The sequence below is a fragment of the Bactrocera tryoni genome, chromosome 3, assembly GCF_016617805.1.
Source record: "Bactrocera tryoni isolate S06 chromosome 3, CSIRO_BtryS06_freeze2, whole genome shotgun sequence".
NCBI classification, from domain to species: domain Eukaryota; kingdom Metazoa; phylum Arthropoda; class Insecta; order Diptera; family Tephritidae; genus Bactrocera; species Bactrocera tryoni.
Genome location: NC_052501.1, coordinates 57,318,812 through 57,346,740, shown reverse-complemented (window position 1 = coordinate 57,346,740; position 27,929 = coordinate 57,318,812). Strand labels below are relative to the sequence as shown.

Here is a 27,929-nt window from a genome sequence, read left to right as displayed (position 1 = left end):
ACCAATCAAGACTGTACATCAAAAATCCAATTAAAGAAAAAAGGTGTTTTTTTACGTTGGGAAAATAGCAAAAAAACCCAACGACATTTATTCGTTCAATCTCAGATGAATACTAAAATACATTTTATACTTTTGTAATGACCATACCTCGGACATTGGACATCAATTCAGCAAAATCGTAACACTTATAATTTCGTATATGTATATACATATACTAGCTGACCCGGCAAACGTTGTTTTGCCTTGTAAAATATTTCTAGTTTCTAGATAAATTCTAGTGTAGACAAAAAGTAACTTACTTATTATTAGTGTGTAAGTTTGCGGTATACGCGTAAAATATGCATGGAGCGCTATGAACGATAAGGGAATATAAAATAACAAACGCCAAACAATATTATTTTTAAGTTATAGTAAATTTCTTAAAATTACATATCACATATTAATTACAACAGTAACACTAACAAACATGTAATGCTATAGCGTGAACAACATTTTTTGTTAGCCCATCTTTAGCGAGCACAAACAAACTGTATGGTTTACCCGCTCGAGATCATGCTACGTACAATTGCCCGTGTGAAAAACACGATGTCCTCAAATTTAAGCCACAAATGGACATCGTTTGGCCTTGGGATTTTTTGCTTGTCATTGCAAATGCTAATCTAATCAGAAACAGAATTCGTTTGAATTGAATTGGCACATCTGTAGGTATGATAGGAATTCGTGGTATTACTAAGTTTTCACCTTTGAACTTGCCATTAAAATGCTGGCTTCGATAACGTTTTTCATCAATTTTCGAATGGCTAATCGCGTACCGTTGCACAGCCGTGGCGGGTTTAAATTACGAAGCAAGATAATTGGAGATCCAACCTTCAATTGTAAATTATGCGGTGGCATGCCTGGCAAATCCAGTTAGTTCAAAGCTTCGCTGACATCGCAAACTGTATCAATAGATTTGTATGATACCAAGTTGCCTGGCAACAATTGTTGTATCTTCAAATTTAAAATGTCAATGTCTACATTTTTTGCTGCTAAAATAGCTTTTTCTGCAAGCCACTCATGATTTATGTACTGTGTGTGTACATCGAGAACTATTTGTTCAATGAGAGTATCTTGCGAATCAGCGATTGTGCAGAAATCGGCCGGTAATTTTACGTTACGCCACAATGGAGATGATTTTAAGCCAGCGTTGATCTCATCAGCGTATGTTGAACGTCGAATGGCGGGAAGAGTTTGTCTGAAATCACCTGAAAACAGCAACAGAGTGCCGCCAAATAGTTTGTCGTTGTTTTTAATATCTTTCAATGTCCTGTTCAACGCCTGAATTGAATGTTTGTGTGCCATAGTCATCCCAGATGATAATTTTACACTGTTTCAGCACGCTGGCCATGGACGATTGTTTTTTAATGTTACACACTGATCGTATTTCAGCAATAACTAGTGAAATAAGGAATGTTTTGCCAGTTCCACCCGGTGCATCCAAAAAGAAGGACCCACCTTGTTCTGCTGAAACTGAAATACGAAACGGCGTGATTGTCGTTGTTCTAAACGAATAACTTCATTACGCTCAGCTCTTGTATCTTCTGATTGTTCTTGACGCAATTGCTGCATGCTCACACGTGCATCAGCATTTTGTTTCGGGATTTGTTCCTCGGTTCTTTGGGATCTTTTATCTCTCATACTGCTACCTACTTGTATTACGGTTCAAATCAGCCCCTTTGCGTTTTCTTGGCATTGCTCACTGTACAAAACAAATATATGTAAATAGAATTAATGAAATTACTTAATGATGGAAAACGATATAGTTATAATTACGGCCAGGATTAAAGGGAAAATATTAGTTTTATGAAAAAAATTCGTGAAAAAAATTTTAAATAGTTATAAAAAATTTAAATCTATATACATACATATATAAAAGAAAGTTGTGTTAGTTACACCACTTATAACTCAAGTACGGCTAACCCGATTCGGCTGAAAATTGGTGGGAAGTTAGCTTAGAACCAGGGTGGGATACCTTTTATCTCTTTATGTCAAAGTTTAATACAACTCATAAATACAAAAATTATATGTGACCTGGTCTACGAAAAGGGAGCTAACGTGCGAAAACTAGTTTTCTGGGAAAAGCTGTTAAAAATAATCCTCAGTTTCTCGTTATCTCATTAATTGTTCTCCTTTACATACTCAAGGACTGATTACTTAGCCAGTTATCATCCATTGCACTGTGTATTTGGTTGCAGCTCCTTTCTACTATTACAAATAATTAGAAATTGTATTATTTTTTAAGAAGAATCTGTATAAAATTGTAGGCATATATTCAAATTATTCCTACAAACATGAATTTTGAACAAATGCTTATGATTTGAAACATAAATTTTGCATTTATGAGTTGTATTAAATTTTGATATAAAGAGATAAAATTTATCATATGTCCTGGTTCTAAGCACTTCCCCACCAATTTTCAGCCAAATCGGTTTAGCCGTTCTTCAGTTAAAAATGGTGCAACTAACAACAACTTTCTTTTATATATATAGAAATGAGGTTTTTTTTATTGGTTTTATTATTGCTTTTTTTTTTTTTTTTGAAGAAATGAAATATTAAAATTTTGAGAAAATGCTTATTATTTGAAATATAATTTTTGTATTTATGAGTTGTATTAAATTTTGACATAAAGAGATAAAAGGTATCCTATGTCCTTACCCTGGTTCTAAGCTACCTCCCCACCAATTTTCAGCCAAAACCAACTAACAACAACTTTCTTTTATATATATAGAATAATAGCACAAGTATACACGGTTTGGATCTGGGCAACCAAAAGTGGTTTCTATGACAATTGATGACACTGAATCCGAATCTTCATTTCGTTTTTTAAGATTGATTCTAGTTTTTGAAATAATCAAGAATTTAATTTTTTATGATTTTTGTCAAATAATATTCATTTTATTAACTTAAAAGTAACATATCAGAAATGAAGATTGGTGGAACTTTGCCTTTTGTGTTGTTAAGTATCTGTTTCACGTATTAGAGTCCAACAGTAGTCGCTCATCATGCCTTCATCCCAAAATCCTTGGTATCTTCTTTCAATGTTGGCTAGATCTTGGTGTAGCCGCTCTCCTTGTTCGTCGCTCGTATCACTCTAGTTTTCGGGAAAGAAATCGAGGTGGGAATGCAGAAAATGGATCTTTAGAGATATTCTAGCTCCAATCTTTCGATATTATTGATTACCAAGAAAGTGGTGAACGATATTTTGAAAAGATGCCCATTCGGCTGCTTCATCGGGCGATAAACATTTTGGAAATTTATATGATAATGTAATGTAATATTTTGTATGACAATTTAGGAAATAACTTAACTAAATACTGAAAAGCCGGTCCTCACGGTTTAATGCTTTGACGAAGTTCTTTATAATGCCTAGTTTAATGTGAAGAGGTGGCAGGAAAATGTCTTGTGGATTTACAAGTGGTTCAGCAGAGACGTTTTGCTATCCAGGCTCATATTGAGTACGACTTTGCCATTCTTTTCTGACATAATGATGTTCAGTTGCGCGGCTATCCCACAAGCATAAAAAGCAACAAAATTTGGTGAATCCAGATTGCATCCCAGTTAAGATACCAATTACCTGTTGAAATAATATAAAAAATAAGTGTTTCGATTTAGATCGCCACATATTTTCCATTTATGATCATTGTATTTGATGAAGCACAGGATCTTCCGCATTGTTTCGTAGCATTCTGGCAATGAATCATTAGCAGTACGTGGAACTGGCTTGGATACTGATGATACATAAGGATATTCATATTTTGCTAATTTTTTTGCATTTATGCCCTTAATTTAAATCAAACAAAAGTAGCAATCATCTACATGGTTTTTAGGTTCTCTCCAGAGCGCTGGCATTGAAAAGGAAAATTACTCACGTTCTCTCAATGACCACTTATACAGCTTTGTTTTGCATGCGTTACAAATAAATTTAGGTATCTATGACTTATGAGTGTCTGCTACTCTGAAACCAAAGTAGTGCAGATAGGCATCTTTGAGCGCATTTGTTATTATTTTGCCACTTTTTTTAATCATATAACTACCACAAACGTAACAAAATCATTGTGAATCAACTTTGCAACACTGTCTCTGCATTTTTATTTGCTCTAATCACTTATTTTATTTTACTGCTACAGTTGAAATGACTTATCAAGCAGTGCCTGTAAGATTGGGAGAATTTTCCTCAATCGGTATTTAATTACTGTGCTTGCAAACTGTGCTTGTAACAGCACAATGGTGCTATCATGCGAGAACTCGGAAACTAGAATCAATCTTAAAAAACTAAATGCATATTCGAATTCAGCATATCAAATATAGTTAAGAATCGTTCTTATCTGCTCAGATCCAAAAGTTGACCTGAATTTGTAAACTTGTGTAGTTAATATGAAAGTTACACTGAGATAAAAATATTTTAATTGTAAACATTACTACTATTCTTGATACGTAAACAATAATGATGGCCGAAAACTGTGTAGGGAGTGAGAGAAGTCTTGGTGATAAAAAGTAAAGCTTAAGGTTGTATGTATTTTTTAATGGCACATTATAAAAAAAATAAAATCAAAAAATATTATCCAAAAATTAAAAAAAAAAAATTTAAGAGTGATCAACACTTATCGTTTTGGGGTATGGCAAATAGATAGTGAAATTTGGTAAAAATCGGTAAAGCTGTTTCGGAGGAATACGGTAACTAACACTGTGAAATAGAAATTTTATATATTACATTGTTACAATTAATTATTTATTAATATTTATTTTGTCGCCTTCAAAGTAATCTTCACACTAATGCCAAAGATTTTTCCAGTCCTCGAAAGTTCTTTTTAATGACATTCAACTTCTTCAGCGAATTTTGTTGTATCTTTTCATTCGACTGAAAACGGGTTCCATTCCGATTATTGTTGACTTGTTTGTATGTAAAACTCATAAGTACATGTCTCATGGACAGTTATTATTCTCGCCATGAATGTGGGCTCTGAGTTCGCACGATAAAGCATGTCCAAAGAGACTTGTTTTACGGTACTCTTTTAGAAAAACTTCAGCTTTATCGGGACGAGTCGAGCAAAACGCTTTTCATACCCAACATATCCACCAAAATCATTCGAACGGACTCGCGACATACATATGTACATATGTACATACATATGTCGAGCTCTCTTGCCATCTCTCTAACCCTTGCCTGACGATTTCAAGCATCATATCCTTTACTTTCACTTCACTCTCGATCGTCTTTTAAGGCTTTTTACCACTCGTAAACGTGTGTTTTTGAATCACCAAAAGCGTTTTCCAACATTCTCAACGATTCCTCTCACGAAATTTGGCCAGAAATACAATATTTGAGATAAATCTTTTGTTTGATATTTCTATCCATAGTACAAATCGCAGCACACTACTGAGATGTACCGACTTAAGCAGCTCATATTTGGCATAGTAACTAAAGCAGTGGTACCAACATAGCAAAATACATTTTTTTTTTTGGAATATCATTTCCCGGGGACCCAAAATAGTAATTTCGATTAACATTTTGCCGATTATATTGATCAATAAGTGTAATATTTTAGTGAAATTAAATCGATAGCAGATGTCAATTAAGTCATGTAAAAAAACAATAATATACATATTTGTGACATATGTATGTGTATGTAAATATTTTTTAATTCATAGGATTTAAACGTATGTACACATATAGGCTCATGCTTACAACAATAGACATCTATCTGTTGTATATACATACATATAGAAACGTAAACAAACATCTGCATAGATATGCGTTGCATGTGGGAAACAACTGAACATTGACACTTTACGTGACCTGGAAATTAAGTTCCTAAAACGCTGGGCTTCTTTATGTCTTGACGTCATCTCCCTCCACGATTTCTCAGTTGACTTTCAGACAACGACGCTTTTGGCACGTCTTTACCAAATTACAATTTCAAACGCCTGAGAAAACAATGACAAAAATACCAAAAACATAAAAAATATATAAAAAGGAAAGTGTGGCTAAATCAAGTGATTGATTACTTGTAAATGAAAGCAAACAAAATGCATGAAAATGAAATGACGAAGAAGAAGCTGCATAGTATAGACTTTCATATAAACATAAGTGCTGAACACATAGAGCGTGACACGACATGGCAGCATGACAGTGAACTGTAAATGTCGTCGTGAATCCTACTACATGAACAATTGTAAAAAGGCAGCGACATAACAATGGCCGGCATGTACACAAGACAACACAGTTGTCCATTTTGCATGTACACAATTTCGTTGTGACCTTTCACTTTAATGCAATTTTAATATTTTGTTCAAAGTGAAATTTTTAATGCAAAAAATAAGTAAATAGGTAAATTTATTTCTTTTAATTTATAAATTGTTATTACAATGTTATGCTTTTATTTGTAAAATAACGTCAGGTTTGTTAGAGCTTTGAATAATTTTACATTTTACATATTAGTAGCATCACTCCTCACTACTGTCAACTCTACTGTCGTTGGCAAATATAAGAATATTTCCATGTTAGCGGGAGCGACAACTGTCGGCCTGCAGTCATGTAGTCTTGCAGCTGTCTAAAAAACTGTTTCTTAAGAACGTGTGTATTTTAATATTTGACAGATGTCGCTTGCAGTCTGTCGCGCTCTATGTGTTCAGCACTATACTCATGCATGGGTGTCGATATTTCATACACGTATTTATATGTGTACATATGTGAACGTCATAATATTTAGTTTAAAATTGCATATGTATGTATATATAGCAGAAATAAGAAGGAGTATTTTTACCTTAAGTACCCCTGGTATGATTTCGTATGGGAATATTTAATGCGAATAAAAAGTTAGTAAATTAGTATAAGAAGTTAAGCTAATATTATTAGCTTGTGTAATTGCAAATACACACTTATGCATGTATCTCATAAATTCTTTTAGGCTTTGTTTCTTAGTGCTCTTGGCTACACGTTCTCCGTAGTTGTGGAAGGATATTTTTTAGTCTTTGACGATTTTGACTTATAACACGACTTCAGCTTCCACTGATTAACGAATAATTTTAATTAATTTACTTTTTTATGAAAATCACTCTGAATCGTTGTTTTTTTATAATTTCACAATTAATGTGATCACCATCATCATCACCACTGACCACATCAAAAATTTCTATTGTGATTTTTAGTAACAGATGCTCGTACGTATGCTATCATAAGGTTTAATTTTTCCCTTTGTAGATGCACCCTGTTCATTAGATTCGATTCAAAGTTGCATTTTTAACCAACCAAGATTACCATGCATTAAGTAAACTTCTGATTTCGAAAAGACTTACACACCTGCAATGTTTGCTCGCTAAGAAATAATTATCTTGAATATGATTCAATCAGTTTTAGCATTAGCATAATCTTTACTGCTTTATATTTGGTCCAAAAAAAATACTACAACAGGAAATAAATTTACACGAAAATGATACAAAAAATTAATTCAGTACCTATTTATTGAAATGCATTTTTATAATATTTTCGAAGATCTGACTTTGGTCGCTTATAGCATCTGTCATATCAGCCTGACAGTAAAATATTACACCCCATTGAAATAAAAGGAAAATATACATTATCTGCATAATTTTACTTTTTGGTAACTTAAACGCTATTACTAATAATGATGTTTCAAATAAGCTCAATTTCGAACAACATAAATTTCGAATCAGTGTTTTTTCGGAGGGTCACACTGAAACGATCCCTTAATTTATACAAAAGCCTTATAATCACTTCGCAAAATCTGTCGTAAAATGGGCTAATACTTAATTAAAAAGCAAACAATACCGATTCTATGGAATAACTTTTGAAATATGTTTACTTAATATTAAGTAATTTGTGTAGCAGTGTCAATATGTCTTTATCCTTATTTTATCGTCGCATCTAATTTTTTATTAAATTGATTCTTACAAGTTTCTTGGAACAAGTAAAGTTAGCTCGTATGAAAATAAAGACTTTTATTTCGTTTTAACGTAACTGGGTTATTCTGAAAAAACTTTTGTTTTTTGTCATGATTTCATTAGTGAATACATTAAAAAATGACAGACGGAGAAACTCTTTTATATATACTTACAGTTTTAAGAAATTTTAAGTTGATAAAGTAAAACATCTACACACATCTGGAACAAATGTTTTGTGAAGCCATTCTTCAAATAAAGCCAAGGTCATCCAATCACTTTTATTTCCTTTGTAGACAACAGGCTAATCCCTAAAATTTTTAAGTTAGCGTGAATATAATGATTTCACAATAACCTTTAATTTTACTCTAATTTTATTCTTTACTGATTTTATGTCCCGGAGCCGAGGTTTCTCGTTTCTCTGTTTTTGAAATTTGTGACTGCTAGCACGAAAGCCACCTGGCTTTTCCTGTATTTTTGCATGGAAAAATTTGGTCATTACCTTGAGCATATCAGTCGTGATAAGTAAGATCTCTGCTCGTTGTTTTGCAAACCTTGTTCTGATGGCTTAAACGTTTTCCCCTTTCCAGGACCAGATTCAGGATGCTACCACTGTACTCGAATCATTTTGTTTTAAATGTTAGAAGATGTGACAATTCAAAACAAAGTATAGTAGAATTATAAAAAACTGGTTCATAACGACGTAACGACGCAGTCCTATATAGGTAAAATGAATAGGTTTTAAAGTAAAAGTGGAGATAAGCAGAAATTGTTAACACTACCGAAGTAATCGCCGCTGTGCTATATTTTCGGTGCCCTACTTAGCATTATTTTAGCCATTCATTTTGTACAAGTAATATAAATATAGCTGCATCACCTATACTTGGCACACTAAACAAAGGACTAATGCATTTGCATTCATTTCTCTTATCTTCTTTATTTGTAGTACAATTACCTAATGGAGTTTGATTATCTACCTAAGTCGGACATCGAGACGGGAGCGCTGACGACCGAAGAGCAGCTGAAGGATGCCATACGGAAACTACAGGTATGCATGCAGCTCTGCTTAGCCACAACTACCGCACATAAGATAAGCATTGTTCTCAATACGTACTTAAATATTGATTGTAACATTATAGCGCTTTGGCAACATTCCGGCCACCGGTGAAATAGATGAAAGCACACAAAAACTGATACACCGGCCTCGATGTGGTGTGGGCGACAGCACTCGAACAGCCAATTTCTCGCCAGATAATCTACAATACGGACATCATCGTATGAAGCGCTACGTACTGCAGGGACCCAAATGGGATAAGACGGATTTAACATGGAGGTGAGTGCGATTTATTTTATTTTATGCCAACGAATGTTGTCCAGAGCTGAGGTATATTTATACAAACATAATCTTGAGTCCTATATGAAAATATACGCCTAAAAGTATACTGCAAATATATTAAGTAAGCGTGTCTAGCGAGTTGAGTGTTTAATGGAATGTGACAGGGTGAGCGTGCAATTAAAATTTGCAGCAAATTGCAATTAATGCCCTCCCGTTTCAATTTCTCGCCATTTTACGTCCACAGCGCTTCTGAAGGGTACTTAATAACTTTCTTTCCATTATAAAATTGATTTACCCTTAATAACGTTGTTTCTGCTTTCTTAGCTGAAAGCTTGTTTATATGTCTATTCGCATCCTCCTTTTAAGCCTGCACATTCATACATATTATTCCTGCATAATTTTATAACTTTTTTGTATAGTTATTTGTTTTTTTTTTGTTGCTTAAGCTTGCAGTAACTGCTTTATTAATTGTAGTTCCGTTTTCTTTAGTGGCAAGTATCTTCGACTTTGGCGCTTTGGTCACGCATTTCGCTTCCCTATGCGCTGGCGCCACAGAAACACACAGAATGCCCGGCCACTGCAGCCTTTATTCATCTTTCAATTAATTCAAATGTCAAACTGAGCGTGTCATGTTAAGCTTTATTTTTATTACACAAATTTCTGAATATCTCAAAATTTATTTGCAAGAGACTTCCGACAGTTGCCCGTGCAGAGACATTAGCAGTGTGTCGTCTAGTTTTGCTTGCAATGTTTTGTGCATAATTTGTGCGGGATTGCAAATACTTAAGCAACAACAAGTGTGCTTTTATGCAAAATTTCAGTGGAAATGTGTTTGTCCGACCACCTCCCCCTTACGCCGTCCCTTAAGTAACTCAAGCAAGGAAAAGTTTCAAGTTGCCTCGATTACTGTTTCTTGTAGCATTCCAAAATCGTTCTGAACTTGGCTTCAGTTCTTATTATTTTATTATAATTTTTTGTTAAGAATTTCAAACTTTGTTCTATGTAAGAAAACACTTGCTGGTCTCTGTACGCTCTTATTCAAAATTTATATTCAGTGGAAATATTTTAAAAAAGCTTTAGCGGCGTGCTAACATTAGAGTTGCAATAGATACGCAACGTTGCTACAACGGATTTTTTATTAATTTGGCAGTCAGATTTTATAATTCTTTCACATATTGATGTCACTTGAAACTGTAAGTATGTAAGTAGTTTTCTTCCACTCCTAATGATCGTCAAAAATAGATATTTCCACACTAAATGGCATGTTAAAAGTTGTTGCTGGTCTTGCCAAGAGTTTCTAATTCTTTGACTGTCGAAGGAGCTTTTCAGCGTACCTCGTATATGTATATTCAAGACGCGCACTCATCACAGATTTTAAGTTCATTAGCAGTTTGTGCCAAATTCGTTATAGTTTGTGATGGAAGTGTTAATTCGTTTGCTAGAAAGTTGATTTTTATTTTAAAGTGTTTGAGAAATTGGCACTTTAAACAACAAAAGACGGAGAGTTTAACGAATTCATTGCTGTTACGTTAATAAAAACGAATTGATTATTCATTTCGAGAACAACAATAAAAAAGTAGCTGGAAGAAAACGATTTGTTTCAAAAGTATATAACTTTGCAACAATAAAAGCGCTTAGCGTGATTTTTTTTAATTCAACTACATATTTTTTCCATATATTCCTTTTTCATGATGGAGTATAGTTATGGGGTTAAACTTACCTGTCAAATTCTTCAGAATCTCGAACCACCTATCAGAGTCCGAAAACTTCATACACATACTTATATGTACATAGTATTCTTTAGCAAATATATTAAAACATTAACCATATACGGTGACAAAATTATATTTGTTATATATATATACCACATTGAATAAAAAAGTTACGTTATTAACTTAAAATGCGTTTAGGTAGAATACTTTATTTCGCAATAATCAATTTGTTTGTGTATAAAAATCGTCATTTGTTGACGTGTTTAGACCTTAGCCTAGCTCAACATTCTCTCCGGCTCTATAAAATTAAAATTAATTAACGTGATATCTTTTATATATACTGCAGGTAGATTAATGTCTCTTGGTGTAGATATGAGTATGAATGTCATAAACTTGTATATGTCGGGGATTTCGTTCATAGATGATTCCATTCTTTTATACCCTGAACAGGGTATATTAAGTTTGTCACCAAGTTTGTAACACCCGGAAGGAATCGTCGGAGACCCTATAAAGTATGTATATATATAAATGACCAGTATGTCGAGCTGAGTCGATTTAGCCATGTCCGTCTGTCTGTCCGTCTGTCTGTCTGTATATACATATACGAACTAGTCCCTCAGTTTTTAAGATATCGTTTTGATATCGATATCGGACCACTATAATATATAGCTGCCATACAAACTGAACGATCGGAATCAAATGCATGTATGGAAAACTTTCACATTTGGCAAGATATATTAACGAAATTTGGTATAGATTATTTTCTAAGGTAACAATGTAATTTCCGAAGAAATTGTTTAGATCGGTTAACTATAGCATATAGCTACCATACAATCTGAACGATCGGAATCAAGTTCTTGTATGAACAACTTTCACATTTGACAAGATATATTCACGAAATTCGGTACATATTCTTTTCTAAGGTAACAATGTAATCTCCGAAGAAATTGTTCTGATCGGTTAACTATAGCATATAGCTGCCATACAAACTGAACGATCGGAATCAAGTTCTTGTATGGACAACTTTCACATTTGAGAAGATACATATATTCTCGAAATTTGGTATATATTATTTCCTAAAGCAACAATGTAATCTCCGGAAGAAATTGATCTGATCGGTTAACTGTAGCATATAACTGCCATACAAACTGAGCGATCGGAATCAACTTCTTGTATGAACAACTTTCACATTTGACAAGATATATTCACGAAATTTGGTATTGATTATTTTTTAAGGCGGATTACTATAGCATATAGCTTCCATACAAACTGAACACATAGTTACTAACAGAAATGCACCTGTGAAGGGTATTTAGCTTGGGTGCAACCGGAGTTAACGTTTTTTCTTGTTTTTGTATCACTTTACATTTTTATTTTACTTTAGTATAATAACTTCACTTCACATTTTTATTAACACAGCACAGCAAGTTCTGACCTTACCAATGTCACTTTTCGAACTGATTGATTGCGCACCCCTTCATTGCTCTAAAAGTAGCTAACGGTTCCTGCCTCTCTTCTTTCTGTCTGCAGAATACGATCAGACCTCACTCAGTAACAGTTTATATATTCTTGCTACTATGCTTATTTGCGCATTTACAATCTACAGAACCGTAATATACTTACATACAATATATGTATGTATGTCGCCTAACGCTCTGTCACATATAGTTACCTACAAAATATTAGCACTCCGACACACAAAATACAAGTACTACCGCTCCGACATACATACATATATGTGACCTGGTCTACGGAAAGGGGGCTTAGGTGTCAACAAATCAATTCTCACTTTTTAGTTGATTCGGATGGAAGATGAGATGCTTTTTCACGTGATAGAATCCAAAAAGTCATAACTTGTTTGAAAGTTCCCTAAAAATGTAGAGAAAGAAGAGTAAAAATACGAAAAAATATAATTTTTTTGTAATGAACAAAATACATTAAATTGCATTTGCCATTGCAGATATGATAGCACAGTGTTATTCTTATTCTGCCCAACACAATTGTCACAGAAAAGAACGAGTGTTTCAATGTCTTTATAGTAGGTTTCCAGGTGATAATGCAGGATGCTCACAACACAGTTCGGTCCTTTACCAACGGCATCTTTTTCGTCTAGCATGTAATTGTACTGTAAAAAAAAATTATAAGTAAGATCCAGTAAAGGCGAGCAATTTGAGTTCCTATGATTCAGTTTGAAATTCTATCCTGAACTTTTTGTTTTTCGTCTGTAATTCCGAGGACTCCGCACCTCTTGGTTGCTTTGAAGTATGCTGTACCAGGTTGTTGTGGACTGACAGGGTAGTGAACGGTTTGGGCAAAATCAAATGACAGAACGACTGCTATAGGGTCAGTATTTCTACACCAACTTTGATAATATTCTCGTTGATTTCGGGCTCGGTGGAGGTGATCAAGAAATTGATTAAGCTTCTGTTCGTGTTCAATGTCAGTAACACCTTTGGCTTGCGCAATCGATATTGCGTTTCCTATTAAAAGAAAAAATACTGAATTTAATCTCAACGTTTGATACAACTATAAAATGAGCATATAATGAGCTACTTACCACGGCAGACATCGCAGAGATCATCCGCTGGTTTCATAACTGTAACGTAGGGTATGTATTTGGACCATATCCGTCGAAAACTGCGATTACTCATCTTCAATTCTTTATCACTGAGTGAAAAAAAGTATTTTGAGGAGTTCGTCTCGCTGGATGGCAGTTTCATTATCCGAAAATCCTTAAATTTTGGGAGTCGTCCGGGCAGTGGAAGAGCCATTAAATCGGCTATAGACTCGATGAATTTAACAGCTTTTTCGATGTCAGCCGGTTTAAATGACTTTGGATGTGTACTCGGTTTATTTGCCAGTCCGTGTTGGCGCACTGTTACACCCTGTGCGGCAAAATGACGTACTAAATGTTCGTAACGCTTCTTCCCTCATGCATGTACAAAAAAGAAAAACGAACGACAAACAGGTACTTTGTAGAAGGTAAATGTAATTTTATGCCTCATAACTTCTGTATCCGGTCTCTGTCCATATTTCTTCCGCCCAGCAAGCTTTGCGTATACACTTTCTAGCTTTTCGTTACTCATAATTCCAGCTTCGATGTGACTTAGTATCACTAAATCAAGTTAATTTTTCGACATCTCTAAACAATTGTTCCGCGTACTCTCGATCATTTCCCGTGGTATCAGTGTATGACATTTATTATTACAACAATCTTTTGACAGAAATGTTGTTACCAGCTCCTCCTCCTTTACTTCAACAACAGACAGGTCAATCTTAACAAAAGTTTCTTCGGTATCATCTTCTGCCTGAGATACACATACTACTTCGTCTTCATCATAATCGCTCTCTTCACTGTTTTCATCATCCTTTTCATGGAAATATTGTCCGTATACGGCACTGAACTCCTCGTCAACACTCATGTTTCATTTCATGCGAAATGCGAAGACGATAATCAACAGAAACACTTACACAAATGTGATAACAGAACATCCGGAAAGAGAGACGAATGAAAACAAGACAACAGCAGCTGCGCGGTATTAGAGTAAACGTCACTTCTTCAGTGTTACTTTTTTAAATGTTCCACACTAGCAACTTACACGATGAACTATAATAATATTCCGACCAAAAAGAATTAATGAGATAACGAGAAACTGACGAAACGAGTTGTTTATTTTTAACAGCTGTTTCCCACAAAACTAGTTTTCGCACGTTATGTAAGTTTATTAAGGGGTCAGTAGGGTAATCTGGCCTTTTTTTTGAAACTTTTTTTCATAGAAATATTTATTCAACAATAGAACATTTTCCCATATCATGAGGATTTTCGTGGAGTGTATAAACAATTTTTTTTGGAATTTTTTGATGACATCTGTCGGAGAAATGGCTGGGTGAATGAGATACGTTTTATCACTGGCATACACGATTTCCCATGTTTGGATCATCTGAAACACAAAAACCCAATTTATTCTTAAAAAAGTACGTGAATGGTTATCGTCCGTTCTAGAATCATGAAAAAATTTTGATAAATAAAAAAGTAATTAACGTTCTTTTTTTTTTAATTTTTCCCCATGCTTTTTTACATAAATTTTGTCATAACATCAATAAATTATGAAAAATATAGGGACGATAGCCAGGTGTTTTGTGAAAAAAATTAAGCAAATCGGTTGAGTAGCTCGACCGGAATCATGTCGACCAGTTTAAAAAGGTGTGTTTTGAGAAAAACGCGTTTAAAGTTTGAGGTGTGCACTCCGAGCGCTCCGAACGTCGAGCGGTATTAGTATTTTTGGGTATTTTCCGAAACCTACCAATGGTAAAGTGGGTTTCTTCATTAATTCTGAGGGTATAAGGAAATAGAAAATGCAAAAAAATAAAAAAATGAAAAAAAAGATTACCCTACAGACCCCTTAAGTGAAATTTTGCAATTTAGTGAAATTTGTTAGTAAGTCTAGTTAAAGTATAAGATATCGATAGTCCCACCGATCGCTTTTGAGGTTAATTTGAACTTAGCGAAATTGGATCAATCCTTCTCCTGGTAAGCGTATAGGAATGTTTTATACTAGGTTGTGTTATTGCGTTCTTTCTCTTAGCCGCAAGATAAGATCACACTTGGACAGCTAAATAAAAGCTCTTTATGAAGGCCGAAAAGTTCTGTATTAAGATCTCAAGTAATGCAAAAGCGTATGGAACGTATTTAAAATAGGCATATTTGCCATATTGCTAGTCGAACTACTTAGTTCAACTAAATATCTGAAGACATGAGATTGTGTTGAAAATCACAATAACGTAACGGGGCTCCGACATCTTCGCATTACCAAGATTATGCTGACGTTGAGACCAAGGTGTAAGCAATTCACTGCGATTTTGCGACTTGGCAGCCATATTATTATTATAATTAAATAATTAAGCAAGGAATTATCACTATGTTTATATTTTTACCTTTATGGAGCAAATGCCTGTGTCCTTGCTCTAATAAATGACCCTGAAGTTAAAGTCACTTGGCAATTCCCAACAACTGTATCCTCCACCAATCTTCCCTACAAATTTTGACCCATTCGTAAGAAATTAATAAAATCGATTTTAACTCCGCCCACTCCTCATTAACGGTTCTGTTAAAAAATACAAATATGCAATAAATAAATGCGTCAGGATGGTATAAAATGGTTTTATAGAAGTCGATGTCAAAATTGAACAATAGGCGTGGCGCTGCCCACAATTAGGTGAAATCAAATACCTCAGAACCGATTCAAATTCTAAACTCGGTAGATCACATAATAATGATAATTTCATCTTACGGTGTACAAATGGGCGAAATAGGACTAAAACCACGCCTACTTCCTATAGAATACAATTCTAAACTCCATCTTATTCTTCCAATTTCCTGAATAATTCCCTTAACCGCCATTTACCTAATAAAAAAGTTTTGAACTTCCAGTTGATTTTATACATACCATTTATGATGTGATTAGCCTCAATTAAATGCACATAATGGATCAAATCGGGCAAAAACTTACTCTAGTCCCCATATATCCAAGATCAGGATTTTCAAACATAAAGTTGACATTACTCCATATAAGTATGTATATTGGTGATGATATGAAAGGTACCTTAGTGATGTTAAGAGAGCAACTTCTTCTGTTAGTAATACAGTTGAACTTATCAGCATAACCCACAAAAAGGCTTCTAGTTAGAGACACTATACAAGTTTTCAATAACATATAACATTTTTCAAAAGGCTGTAAAATATTGATTTATACGCTGTTTTATTTATTTACTTTGCATAAAGTTTTTTGCTTATACATACATATGTACATATGTATGTATATTCTTTAATTTTTGGGAGACATACTTATGCATATTTTTTCTGGTTTGTTCCAGTGAAAAGAGATTCTAATCTGTTAAGTGATTTGTAGTGATCGTCAGTTGTATTAATATTCGTATTTAAATAAGAATTTCATTCATTTCATTTTCTTCAAAGGAATCCCTTACAACAACAACGGTTCTACAATATCATCTGTTAATCGGCTGAGCAAATCGCATTGTTCAACTCATTATAATCTATAATAGTAACATTGGAAGCGATAAGGTAGAATTTTCTCAAAAACTGCGAATTAGAAAATCACATGCCAATTTAAAAGTTCGATTTATCGAAGGAAATTTGTATAAAATTTGACTTCTATTTCCAATTGACGAGTTCGGGTTATGGAGAAGTTCGAGTTAAGAAAGTTAGAGTTATGGAAATAAATTTGTCAGAAATTTGACTTCTAAATGCTATTGCTAATTGATGAGTTAGAGTTATGGAGCATTTCAAGTTGTACATATTCGAGATAAGGAAATTCAACTGCCAAAAATATATAAAAAAAGGTGCGTGGAGTCCCTACGCGCGGATGAAGTTATACTTCTTAGTGATATTCCAAGAAATGCATAGCATTTTGTATGAAAGAAAACTAGAAAACTTAAATTCACATTTTATAAATTTATTGTGCACATAAAATGAAGAATAAAGCAAAGTCTAAATGACTAGAAAAGTAGTTCTGTCTCTTCGTTGCGGAAGAGAATATGCAGCGTGATCATCTCTCTTTTGTAATTCATCAACACGCGTTGAAGGCCCAGCAGTTAACGGGGCGCGTTCAGAAATTGAAATCATATTTTCATCACTTATCAATATACTTATTACATGTGCGCGCATTGACTTGCATGTTCATACATTCATATAAACTTATATGTACATATATTTGCATACATTGCTAAACAAATAATGCACAAGCATACAAACATACATATGCGTACACATATGAATATGTCACCAACATAAAATTGATCTTCACAAGTCAATATGGCAGCCAAATTGGCGAAGAACAAGTGTAGTACATTTTACAACAAAAACGATTTCATTCATGAACGCAGGCGCAAATTCCACAAGCGATCTCGCTTCATTCATAAAAACAGAGACGGTAACATCTCCCCGAGCATGCCTTTGCCAACAAATCGTCTTTTCGCGACGATGGCAAAAGCTAACAATCATAAATTGCACAACTTTCTGGTGCTTCTCGCAAAAATCTGCGTCGATATGTATTCACGATCATACGCATACATACATACATATTTACGCATGTTTGTAGGCGAAGCTGCTACTTTACTTATGCCATAGAAATTCTATTGCTACGAATATGGAAATGACAACGAAATAATGCGAATATGCAAATTTCTAAATGTCATTAATTTCTTTGAAGAAATGAAAGGAATGAATGATCCTGTAAAGTATAGCCTTAATTTTTCAACGGCCAACGCAAAGTATTTCAACCAAAATATACGCAAAATAGTTGAGAATTCGCAGAAATGAAAGACAAACGAAAGAAAAAGAAGCATAACTTCAATAATGCACAAGCATACAAACATACATATGCGCAGCAGCAGCAAGGAAAGAGGTAACAATCGGCGATCCATTGTATATTTCTTTCATGCATAACCAAACCATAATTAGGACAACGCAATACAAGTGTCAATGGTGGTGTTGGCGGTAAGCGCTTGAAAAGTTACGACGAGCACCTAGGTTCGTATCCCAACACAGAATTTATTTTTAATTGAATATGTCACCAACCAAAAATTGAAACATTGTTCTACAAAAACAACAACAGCATAAACATGGCAACATTGTGTTGTTGGTAGAAAAGCCGAGCTGTGCCGAAAGAAACGAACAAACGATCGCCGATTGTCACCGCTTCGCTTGCTGCTCGAACATCTTCGCAGACAAGGTTGCGTAGATTCATATTGAGCGTGGTTGCGCAACCTGAATCTATCGCAACCTTTTCCGAACTCGTATAAGAAGTATAACTTCAAAGACGGGTCATTTACCTCTATCTTTCATATATCTAATATGAGAAAATCAACTGAAGGTGTAATATTGAACATAATACAGTTTAGTGCCAAAATACATATATGAAATTGGTCTGAGAGCTACCATACTCCAAAATATTATTACACATCTTATACCTACATACATATGGGGGGCAGCGTGTCAGATATATGTATGTATATTTATAAAATGCTTGATAATACTTATTTTCTCTAGTATTCCCTAGCAAAGGGAATCAGTTCAAAATGTGTGATGTTTTATTGAAATTAAATATGACAAGTTTTCCTAAAAGTAATTTGGTTGGGCGCTGAATATGAATGGAATTGGTCTAGACATTGGCCCAATCCCCATATCGCTTATACTTCTGTATGAAGTTTGGGACATCAACTCAGTATTTTAAATTTAGCCTCTTCGGTTGAGTTTATGTCAGATATGTATATCACATTTGGAAACTTAAACATAATTTTAGCTGCTGCGAAGTAAAATATAGTTATAAAACTAATTGAGTATAAACCTATAATATAAGTTATTAAAATATAAATCTAATTGTATTATAATTCATTCACAATTTCGTCGAATAATAAATGCTGAGTTCTTTCGCATCAATTTTCATACTCTTGCAACCAGTTGTTACAGAGTATTATAGTTTTGTTCACCTAACGGTTCTACGTATCATTTAAAACTAATCGTGAACAGGATGACGAGAAAAGTTGAAACCCGGTTGACTCTATGTCTGTCCGTCCGTACGTCCGTGTAAGCTCTAACTTGAGTAAAAATTAAGATAAACTTGGTATGTGGGTTTCTTAGTACAAAAATAAGTTCCAGTTCGTTTGCTGGGCTTAAACGGACCACTACCACACCCTCAAATCGATATTAACCGAAAACTTACAAAGTGACATAACTAAGCTCTGAATTAAGGTATAAAGCTGTAATTTGGTATAGAGGACCAAGGGGCACCTGTAGGCAAAATTTTTGAAAAAGTGGGCTCCCCCTAACAAGTTTAGTGTACATATCGCCTGAACCACTTAAGCTACTACAACCAAATTTACTGAGTATAAGAACTTCTACCGATAGTGCGAAAATAGGTAAAATCGGAGGATAACCCCGCTCACTTCCCATATAACGGTACTGTTAAAAACTACTAAAAGCGCGATAAATCAATAACTAAATAAGCCAGAGACATTAAATTTTTCCACTGAGATGGCATGAGAGAGTTTTATAGGAGGCGTTGTAAAATTGGTCGATGCGCGTGGCACCGATTGGGCATATAGCTATACATTATGAAATTGAGCGAAATTGGACAATAAACCACGCCTACTTCTCATATAGCACAATTTTAAATTCCATTTGATTCGTTCAGTTTCAATTCAGTTTCAGTTTCAAGATGCAATTAATATAACGGGATTAAATTTTGCACGAATAATGTCTATAGTGTATGGCACCTTTTGACCAGAAATTGTTCAAATCCAACAAAAACTGTTCAAGCCCCTAGGTACCGAATATTTGGACCCCGGTACCTATAGTAGACTTTTGTTCGAAATTATCGGTCAATGTCTAAGATATATAATTGAAACTCAGAGATAATCATTCTTTTCTAATGGTATGTCTGTATGTCAAAAATTGGTTAAATCGGTCAAATACTTCTTTTAGCCCCTTATACCTAATTTAATGATTTTCCAACATCCGTCTAACTTTACTATATATGTATGATTAGTTTGTTAATAAGTGACATGATAGTAGCATGTCGATATTACCCCAACTTCCATATACTATATATGATATATGTATAAATAAGTATATAAAATTGCTTGGATTTCGATCCTCAGGTTGGCATTTTACGCTATAAAGTATTTACCTGGCTTTGATTCTTGTAAGTTGCAAGAGTATAATATGTTCGGTTGCACCCGAATTTATACTTCCTTACTAGTTTTTCATGTATGTTTACATCATATGGGTACCTTTGCATTTCAAAGATTTTTTCTTGTTAAAATGAACTTTTGCCTGAAAGTGTTTCTCCGGCTTTGATTCTTGCAAATTACAGAGTATGAAATGTGCGGTTACACTCGAACTTATCTCTTTCTTGCTAGTTTTCTGATAATTTTTTATGTTTTTCGATTGTGACAAAAATATATTTTTCACGGGAAAATGAAAAAAACAAAAAACCTCGGTAGGATGATGAATGTAAGGATGCCGATTAATCTGTTGAACACTGGGTTAATTTTTTGTGATAAGCACAAGCAAAGCGCCACAACGGCATCTTATTTGTTTCATTAACCGTCCTGTGAATTATTTCTTCAATTATTTACGACGCAACTTCGAAGTGTATTCGCAGCAAGTAACCTACTTTCTATATTGTAACTGTACCAAGAAAAGAAGCATCTCGAGGTGAATTCCTTCGATGCAGAAAAACGTATTAACCTCATACATATACTTATATAGGTGTATGTGTATGTGTGTAAGAGATTGTTCTACCAAAGGATGTATTACATTATGCTTCCAAGTACCCCGTTACACAGCACTTAGTATGCAACAAAGTGCTTTGTCTCTCTGATTGTAGTAGTTTGGCTTTGCGCATTTTCCGTTGCTACTTCTTTCTGTTTTATTTTTTTGCAAGTTAGTACTCATTTTGCATAGGAATGAACGATGCGAAGGACATCCCACTCCACATACTTTGTCTTTTGTCGGGAGATAAATACATTTACATGCAAGTGTGGATGCGTGCCGTTGTCCTCGGATGTCCTTTTGTCAGTGCATTTTATTGTAATCGTGTTACCGGATGTGTTTATAAAGTAATTGTATTGCTTTTTGATATTATTTGCCATTTGTTGCAAATGCAATTACTTCTACCGCTGCGGCAGGCTTCTATTGACCAGCATTGTTATTGTAATTAAAAAACAATACCCAGTGGTGATGGCGATAGCTTGCGTATTTGAGTGTGTTGCCTGCACTTCCATAGCAGCGCAACTAGTACACAATATTGCATTAAAATTATTCGTAAAGTGGCGATGGGTTTTTTGCTGCTAACTGCACAACATTTGCATTTCAATTACAAAGTTAGAACACACGCGTCACTCAATTTAATATACAAAACACATGCACCACGCAGCCAGTGAAGAAATTTAGCAATACTAACATATATGTAAGTATATAAATAGCAAATGCGTTATATAAACATACACCATACTGTCTACATATTTATATGCAAACTTACACATACTTGGATGCTACGTCCTTACCTCTACTAGCACTATTTAGCCCCTGCAATTACGCGAATTGCAATAGATATTGATTGAGGAATGAAACAGGCAAGGGAGGTGCGAAAAAGATGCCTTGCAACAGCAACATTATGTAAATAAAACAGCGACTTAAGTGATAAAAAAACGACAGAGAAAAGGGCTGCCCCAGTTTTCTTTTCTAACATGCGCATACATAAGAGAACCAACAGAACCAGAAAGTTTGCGTAGGGCACAAAATTAAATCCTGATTCATAGTAATTTAGCTACAAACCAGTATGCAGACGGTGCACTATCGTGGTGTAAAAACCAAAACTTGACTAGCACCACTAATAATACGTTTCATGCAATAATGGTAAAGCATTGTTTCACATAATATAAGGCGACGTTGTTTTTCGAAAAAATTTAGTGATTTTGGAACCAATCGGGCTTTCAATTTTCCTTAAACGATCCTTCAAAATTCACTGATATTTCAACGAAGCCAGCAAGATCCCTGACTATTAATCGTTGATTCTTAAGCATCAATTCCTTTATTTTATAAACGTGTTCGTCGTCAGTTGATGTTGATGGCCTGGACGTGGTTCGCCGTCAATGCGTTCTCGACACTTTTCGAATAATGTATACCAACCAAAAACACTTGCTGTCGAAAAATAATTATCACCGAAGGCCTTTCCCAACATTCTGAAGTTTTCGATCCAGAGTTTTGATTACGAACACAAAATTTACTTGAACGTTTTGGCTAAATAATTTTACTCGTAGTAAAAATCACAGAATGCACTTTACGTATTTAGTACAATCGTATACTAAACACTAATGACTATTCTGATGTGACATTTGGCACAGATGTCGCTGATAGTCATACCAAACTAGAAATATTTCGAAGAAAGCAGCAGTATACTATTATTACAGTTTTCAACTTCAAATCAACCCAACTCTACTTTGATGTGATGTGCATACAAAAAGCCTTCGTGATCTGTCAAATTCCCTGTCAAGTAAATCAACATTTTACTGACAATTAAATGGCTTTTAAATAAAGTTTGTAGTAGATTTATAAGTTATTTTAGTTTAAAAAAGGATTATCTTTTTTTAATTTGTTTTTCTATTTTTGTTCAAAGCATGTCCCCTAAAGTAATATTTGCTGTTTCCAAAGTGTAGCTTGGCTCGTCCAGTTTGACAATTTTCTCCAAAGGCTCAACAAAGGTGTCTAGGTTATTTTAATTAATTTTCCTAAATAAACACAGTAATATTCAACTGTAAATTTGATAATGTTAGGTTAGTTATACTGGTCGGCTATCACGCCATACATAGACCTACTGGTCCTTAGTAATGGCAGAAGGAAGTTCATTTTAGTTTGTGGTAAGGTATTTGTCATAAAGAACTTTAAGAGCGACTAGATATTTACGTTTGATACTTCGTCTAATCCCTTGATCTCCGAAGATCGTAGATACGTAAGATGAGTATAGGTAGTACTTAACACAGGCTTAGGAGGTGTTCCAGCGTCTCTCTCATGTCAACTTCCCTGCACTTCCTGCATGTATCGTAATCAGTTACGCCCATCTGGCTTGCATGTGATGCCAGTAGGTTGTGACCTGCAAATAGACCAACAGTCGTCCCGCGGTCCTTTCGAGAGCGTGTGAGTAAGAAGCAAGCGATTTTTCCCAAGAGGAACTGTTGCCGATTCTGCATGTACTTAAGGCATTCAATCTCGACTTGATCCGCCTGTCTGATCTTTCGGAAACTTCGTTGCTGCGCAGATAGGTTTTGATAAGTTTCCATTACAGAAATTGCGCTCTCCATCATCCGCTGACAGAGGAAGTGTTGGGAATACTCGTATTGATGTAAATTAATTTAAAAAGATACACTTATTTTAATTCGTTTAAACAAATATAATTCAAACGACTAGTGGTGAATTTTATGAGAATAGCTTGTACCATGTTGCATTTATAGTATAATTAACATTTTAATCAACCCATCGTGAGTTAAAGACATTTTTAATTTTCAAAATGGCTGTGTATGTGAAACTTTGCAGCTGATCAATCTTCTTATATATAAAAAAAATCGCAAAATTACGCATAACTCAACAACGTCTGGACCAATTTGGCCAATTCTTTTTTTAAAATGTTCGTTGAAGTTCAGAGATGGTTTTTACAGCAATTGGAAATGATGGATATCCATTGTATCGGTTTGTAGGATATTTACTTTTGCAATTCATGAACGTTTTCCGACTGTTGTGCGTCTCGCAGTTAATTTGGAGAATGGTCAAAGAGTTTATTTCTGCCCAGAGAATACATTACAGCCAGTGGAAACACCGCCCGCAACAAAATTAACATTGACAAGATTCTTCTCAACTTTCGTCAGTGATCCGCTTACGAGAACATTGCTCTATTTCGGAAATAAGTATATGGAATGCATCGTCGAAGAAATAGTTACGCAGAAAATAAGGCCAACCAGCAGATGGACATTCAGATGCGTTCTCGACTAATGCATTAGGACGAATTTACACAATCCACCCGAAAAATGACGACGATTTCTACCTTCATTTGAGTCATTGCGTAGAGTGAATGGTACGGTGTGTGCAACTTTTTGAGAATCAAGCCAGCAATTACAATTGCTGGTACATGATAATCACTGGAATCAAACGATGGACGATGCTACTTCGAACGCAAATGAACTTCGCACACTTTTCGAGAGATTCATTTCGACATATCACCCTTTAAATCCGCGTCAATTATGGGATATGAACAAAAATGACATTTCTAAATTCTTTGGAGAGGCTTGGTATGCCACCGCCATTTCAGTTCAAACGAGTTGGAAAATCATCTTTTCTGTACATTTACGCACAGGAACAGAAACCAAAAAATGTTGTTTATCAAGCTGCGTTACATTGAAAAAAAAATATCGAAAAATCGCGAATAAATGATTTTCAACACAATATAAATTTATCTTTTTTTTAATTTCAAAACACATAATTTCACATAGGACAACAGCGGCAGGGTCAGCTAGAAGTAAATAAAAATCTAAAAGTTTCAACAGATCGTATCTTTCATCGATTGAAGACAATGTAGTATCTTCTTCTTCTTAACTGGCGTAGACACCGCTTACGCGACTATAGCCAAGTTAACAACAGCGCGTCAGTCGTATCTTCGCAACGTGGTGCAAATTGGAAATGCCAAGCGAATCCAGGCCTTCTCCACCTGGTCTTTCCAACGGAGTGGAGGCCGTCCTCTTCCTCTGCGCAACCGCTGTCTCTTGATTCGCTGAACTATGTCAATGTCGTCGTATAACTCATACAGCTCATCGTTCCATCGAATGCGATATTTGCCGTGGCCAAGGCGCAAAGGACCATAAATCTTTCGCAGCAACTTTATCTCGAAAACTCCTAAGGCCGACTCATCAGATGTTGTTATTGACCATGCATCTGCACCATATAGCAGGCCGGGAATAATAAGTGACGTATAGAGTTTGGTTTTTGTTCTTTACTTCTCAATTGTCCAAAGTAGCACCTGTTAGTAAGAGTTATTCTGCGTTGGCTTTCCAGGCTGACATTGTTGTTGCTGTTAATGCTGGTTCCAGGATAGACGAAAGTATCTACAACTTCGAAGTCATGACTGTCAACAGCGGTGTGAGAACCAAGTCGCGAGCGCGACGACTGTTCGTTTGATGACAGAAGATATTTCGTCTTGCCCCGTTCACCACGACACCCACCTGCTTCGCTTCCTTATCCAGTCTGGAGAAAGCAGAGCTAACGGCGCGGGTGTTGAGGCCAATGATATAAATATCATCGGCATACGCCAGCAGCTGTACACTCTTATAAAAGATTGTACCTGCTCGATTAAGTTCTGCAGCTCGAATTATTTTTTCCAAGAGCAGTTTGAAGAAGTCGCACGAGAGGGAGTCGCCTTGTCTGAAAACTCGTTTGGTATCCAACGGCTCGGAGAGGTTCTTCCCGATCCTGGCGGAGCTTTTGATATTGCTCAACGTCAGTTTACACAGCCGTATTAGGTTTGCAGGGATACCAAATTCAGATATCGCGGCATAAAGGCAACTTCTTTTCGAGCTGTCACAAGCAGCTTTGAAATCGACGAAGAGGTGGTGTGTGTTGATTCTCTTCTCACGGGTGTTTTCCAAGATTTGGCGCATGGTGAATATCTGGTCAGTTATAGATTTGCCAGGTCTAAAGCCACACTGATAAGGTCCAATCAGTTTGTTGACGGTGGGCTTTAATCTTTTACTCAACACGCTCGATAGGGCCTTATACGCGATGTTGAGGAGGCTTATCCCACGGTAGTTGGCCAAATTGTGGGGTCTCCCTTTTTGTGAATTGGGCAGAGCACACTTCCACATTCCAATCGTTGGGCATGCTTTCGTCTGACCATATTTTACGAAGAAGCTGATGCATGCTCCTTATTAGTTTTTCGCCGCCGAGTTTGAATAGCACGGACCGCAATCCATCGGCCACCGCCGCTTTGTTGTTCTTCAGACGGCAATTGCTATTCGAACATCTTTATGGTCGGGTAATGGAACATCTGCTCCATCGTCGTCGATTGGGGAATCGGGTTCGCCTTCTCCTGGCGTTATGCTTTCACAGCCATTCAGCCGACTGGAGAAGTGTTCCATCCATAATTTTAGCATGGTTCTACAAGAATTTGCTCCGATTTTGAAACATCATGTTTTTCGTAGAATTTTCGAGCATTACTCCTGTCGGCCAGCTTATCAAGCTCATCTTATGCACGCATTTCGACGTCTTTCTTTTTCTGTCTGCTAGTGCCTCTCGCTTCCCCCTTCAACTCTTGTATCTATCCCATTCCGCACGTGTTGTGTTCAATCGTAAAGTTGCGAGGTGGCAATCTGTTTTCTTTCCGCTGCTACGCGGCACTCCTCGTCGTACCAGCTGTTCTTTTGTTTTTTCCGAAAACCAATGGTATCGGTTGCCGCTGTACGTATGCCGTTGTTGACAAGTGCTCTCAGAGAGCCGGAGTGCATGTCGAGTAGAAAATCGCTCGGCTGTCTGTTGCGATTGCATTTTCTCTACGTTGAACCTTCCTTGTTTTTGTTGACATGCATTTTTTGCTGCACAAAGGCGGATGCGTATCTTGACTGCAAAGATCGTGCTCCGAGTTGATGTTAGGACCTCGGAGCATACGCACGTCTAAATCACTGGATATGTGTCTTCCGTCTATCACAAGATGATCGACCTGGTTGGTGGCATTTCAATCCGGAGAAAAGCAGGTAGCTCGGTGAATTTTTCTATGCTGGTATCTACTAGTACAGATAACCATATTTAGGGCCCCGGTGAAGTCGATCAGCCTCATGCCGTGTTTTATCAGGGAGACTGAATTTACCGACTGTTGTGCCAAAGAAAACCTTCCTTGCACACCCTGGCGTTAAAGTCGCACGATTCCACTGCATATATAAAAGTGAAACTTTTGCCAAAGCTTTTTAAAGTCTCCCTCTCCCGTTTCCCACTCCATGACCCCCCGATGGTAACATTATATTAAATTAAAAAAGTTGATATACGAAAAAATGAATTTTTTGAATATTATTCAACTAAATTAAAAACTGATTTTAATAAAATTGTTTTACTTTTGCATTATAGTTATATTTGACTGGTGATGAAAGGATCTAAGCTCAAAAGTAATTGGTTTAGCAAGTCCTGATTTGTAGCGATCCGTTAGATCTTTCGTGTATGATGGAGTCGATACATTTTAACGTCCTTATTGCTTGACTCAGCAGATTCCTCTGAGAGCTCTCCAATTGAACTGGTGATTGAATAATATCGGGAGCGTGAATTAAAATACCAGGAATATTTTGAAGTTAATTCTTTTGCGGGATCTAGCGCAAATCCAGTGCATTTAGGG

General features: G+C 35.6%; 1 protein-coding gene across 4 annotated transcripts in view; it reads left to right on the top strand.

Annotated features, from left to right (window-relative positions):
• The window catches only part of LOC120772171 (matrix metalloproteinase-2-like), a 98,743-nt gene extending 71,052 nt beyond the window's left edge, over positions 1-27,691 (top strand). For all 4 annotated transcript variants that reach the window (XM_040100616.1, XM_040100614.1, XM_040100615.1 and 1 more), the window contains exons 3-5: positions 8,885-8,986; positions 9,078-9,271; positions 27,668-27,691. In XM_040100616.1, coding sequence (XP_039956550.1) covers positions 8,885-8,986; positions 9,078-9,271; positions 27,668-27,677 — 306 coding nt within the window. In that variant the 3' untranslated portion in view covers positions 27,678-27,691. The remainder of the gene's footprint in view (positions 1-8,884; positions 8,987-9,077; positions 9,272-27,667) is intronic.
• The last annotated feature ends 238 nt before the right edge of the window (positions 27,692-27,929 follow it).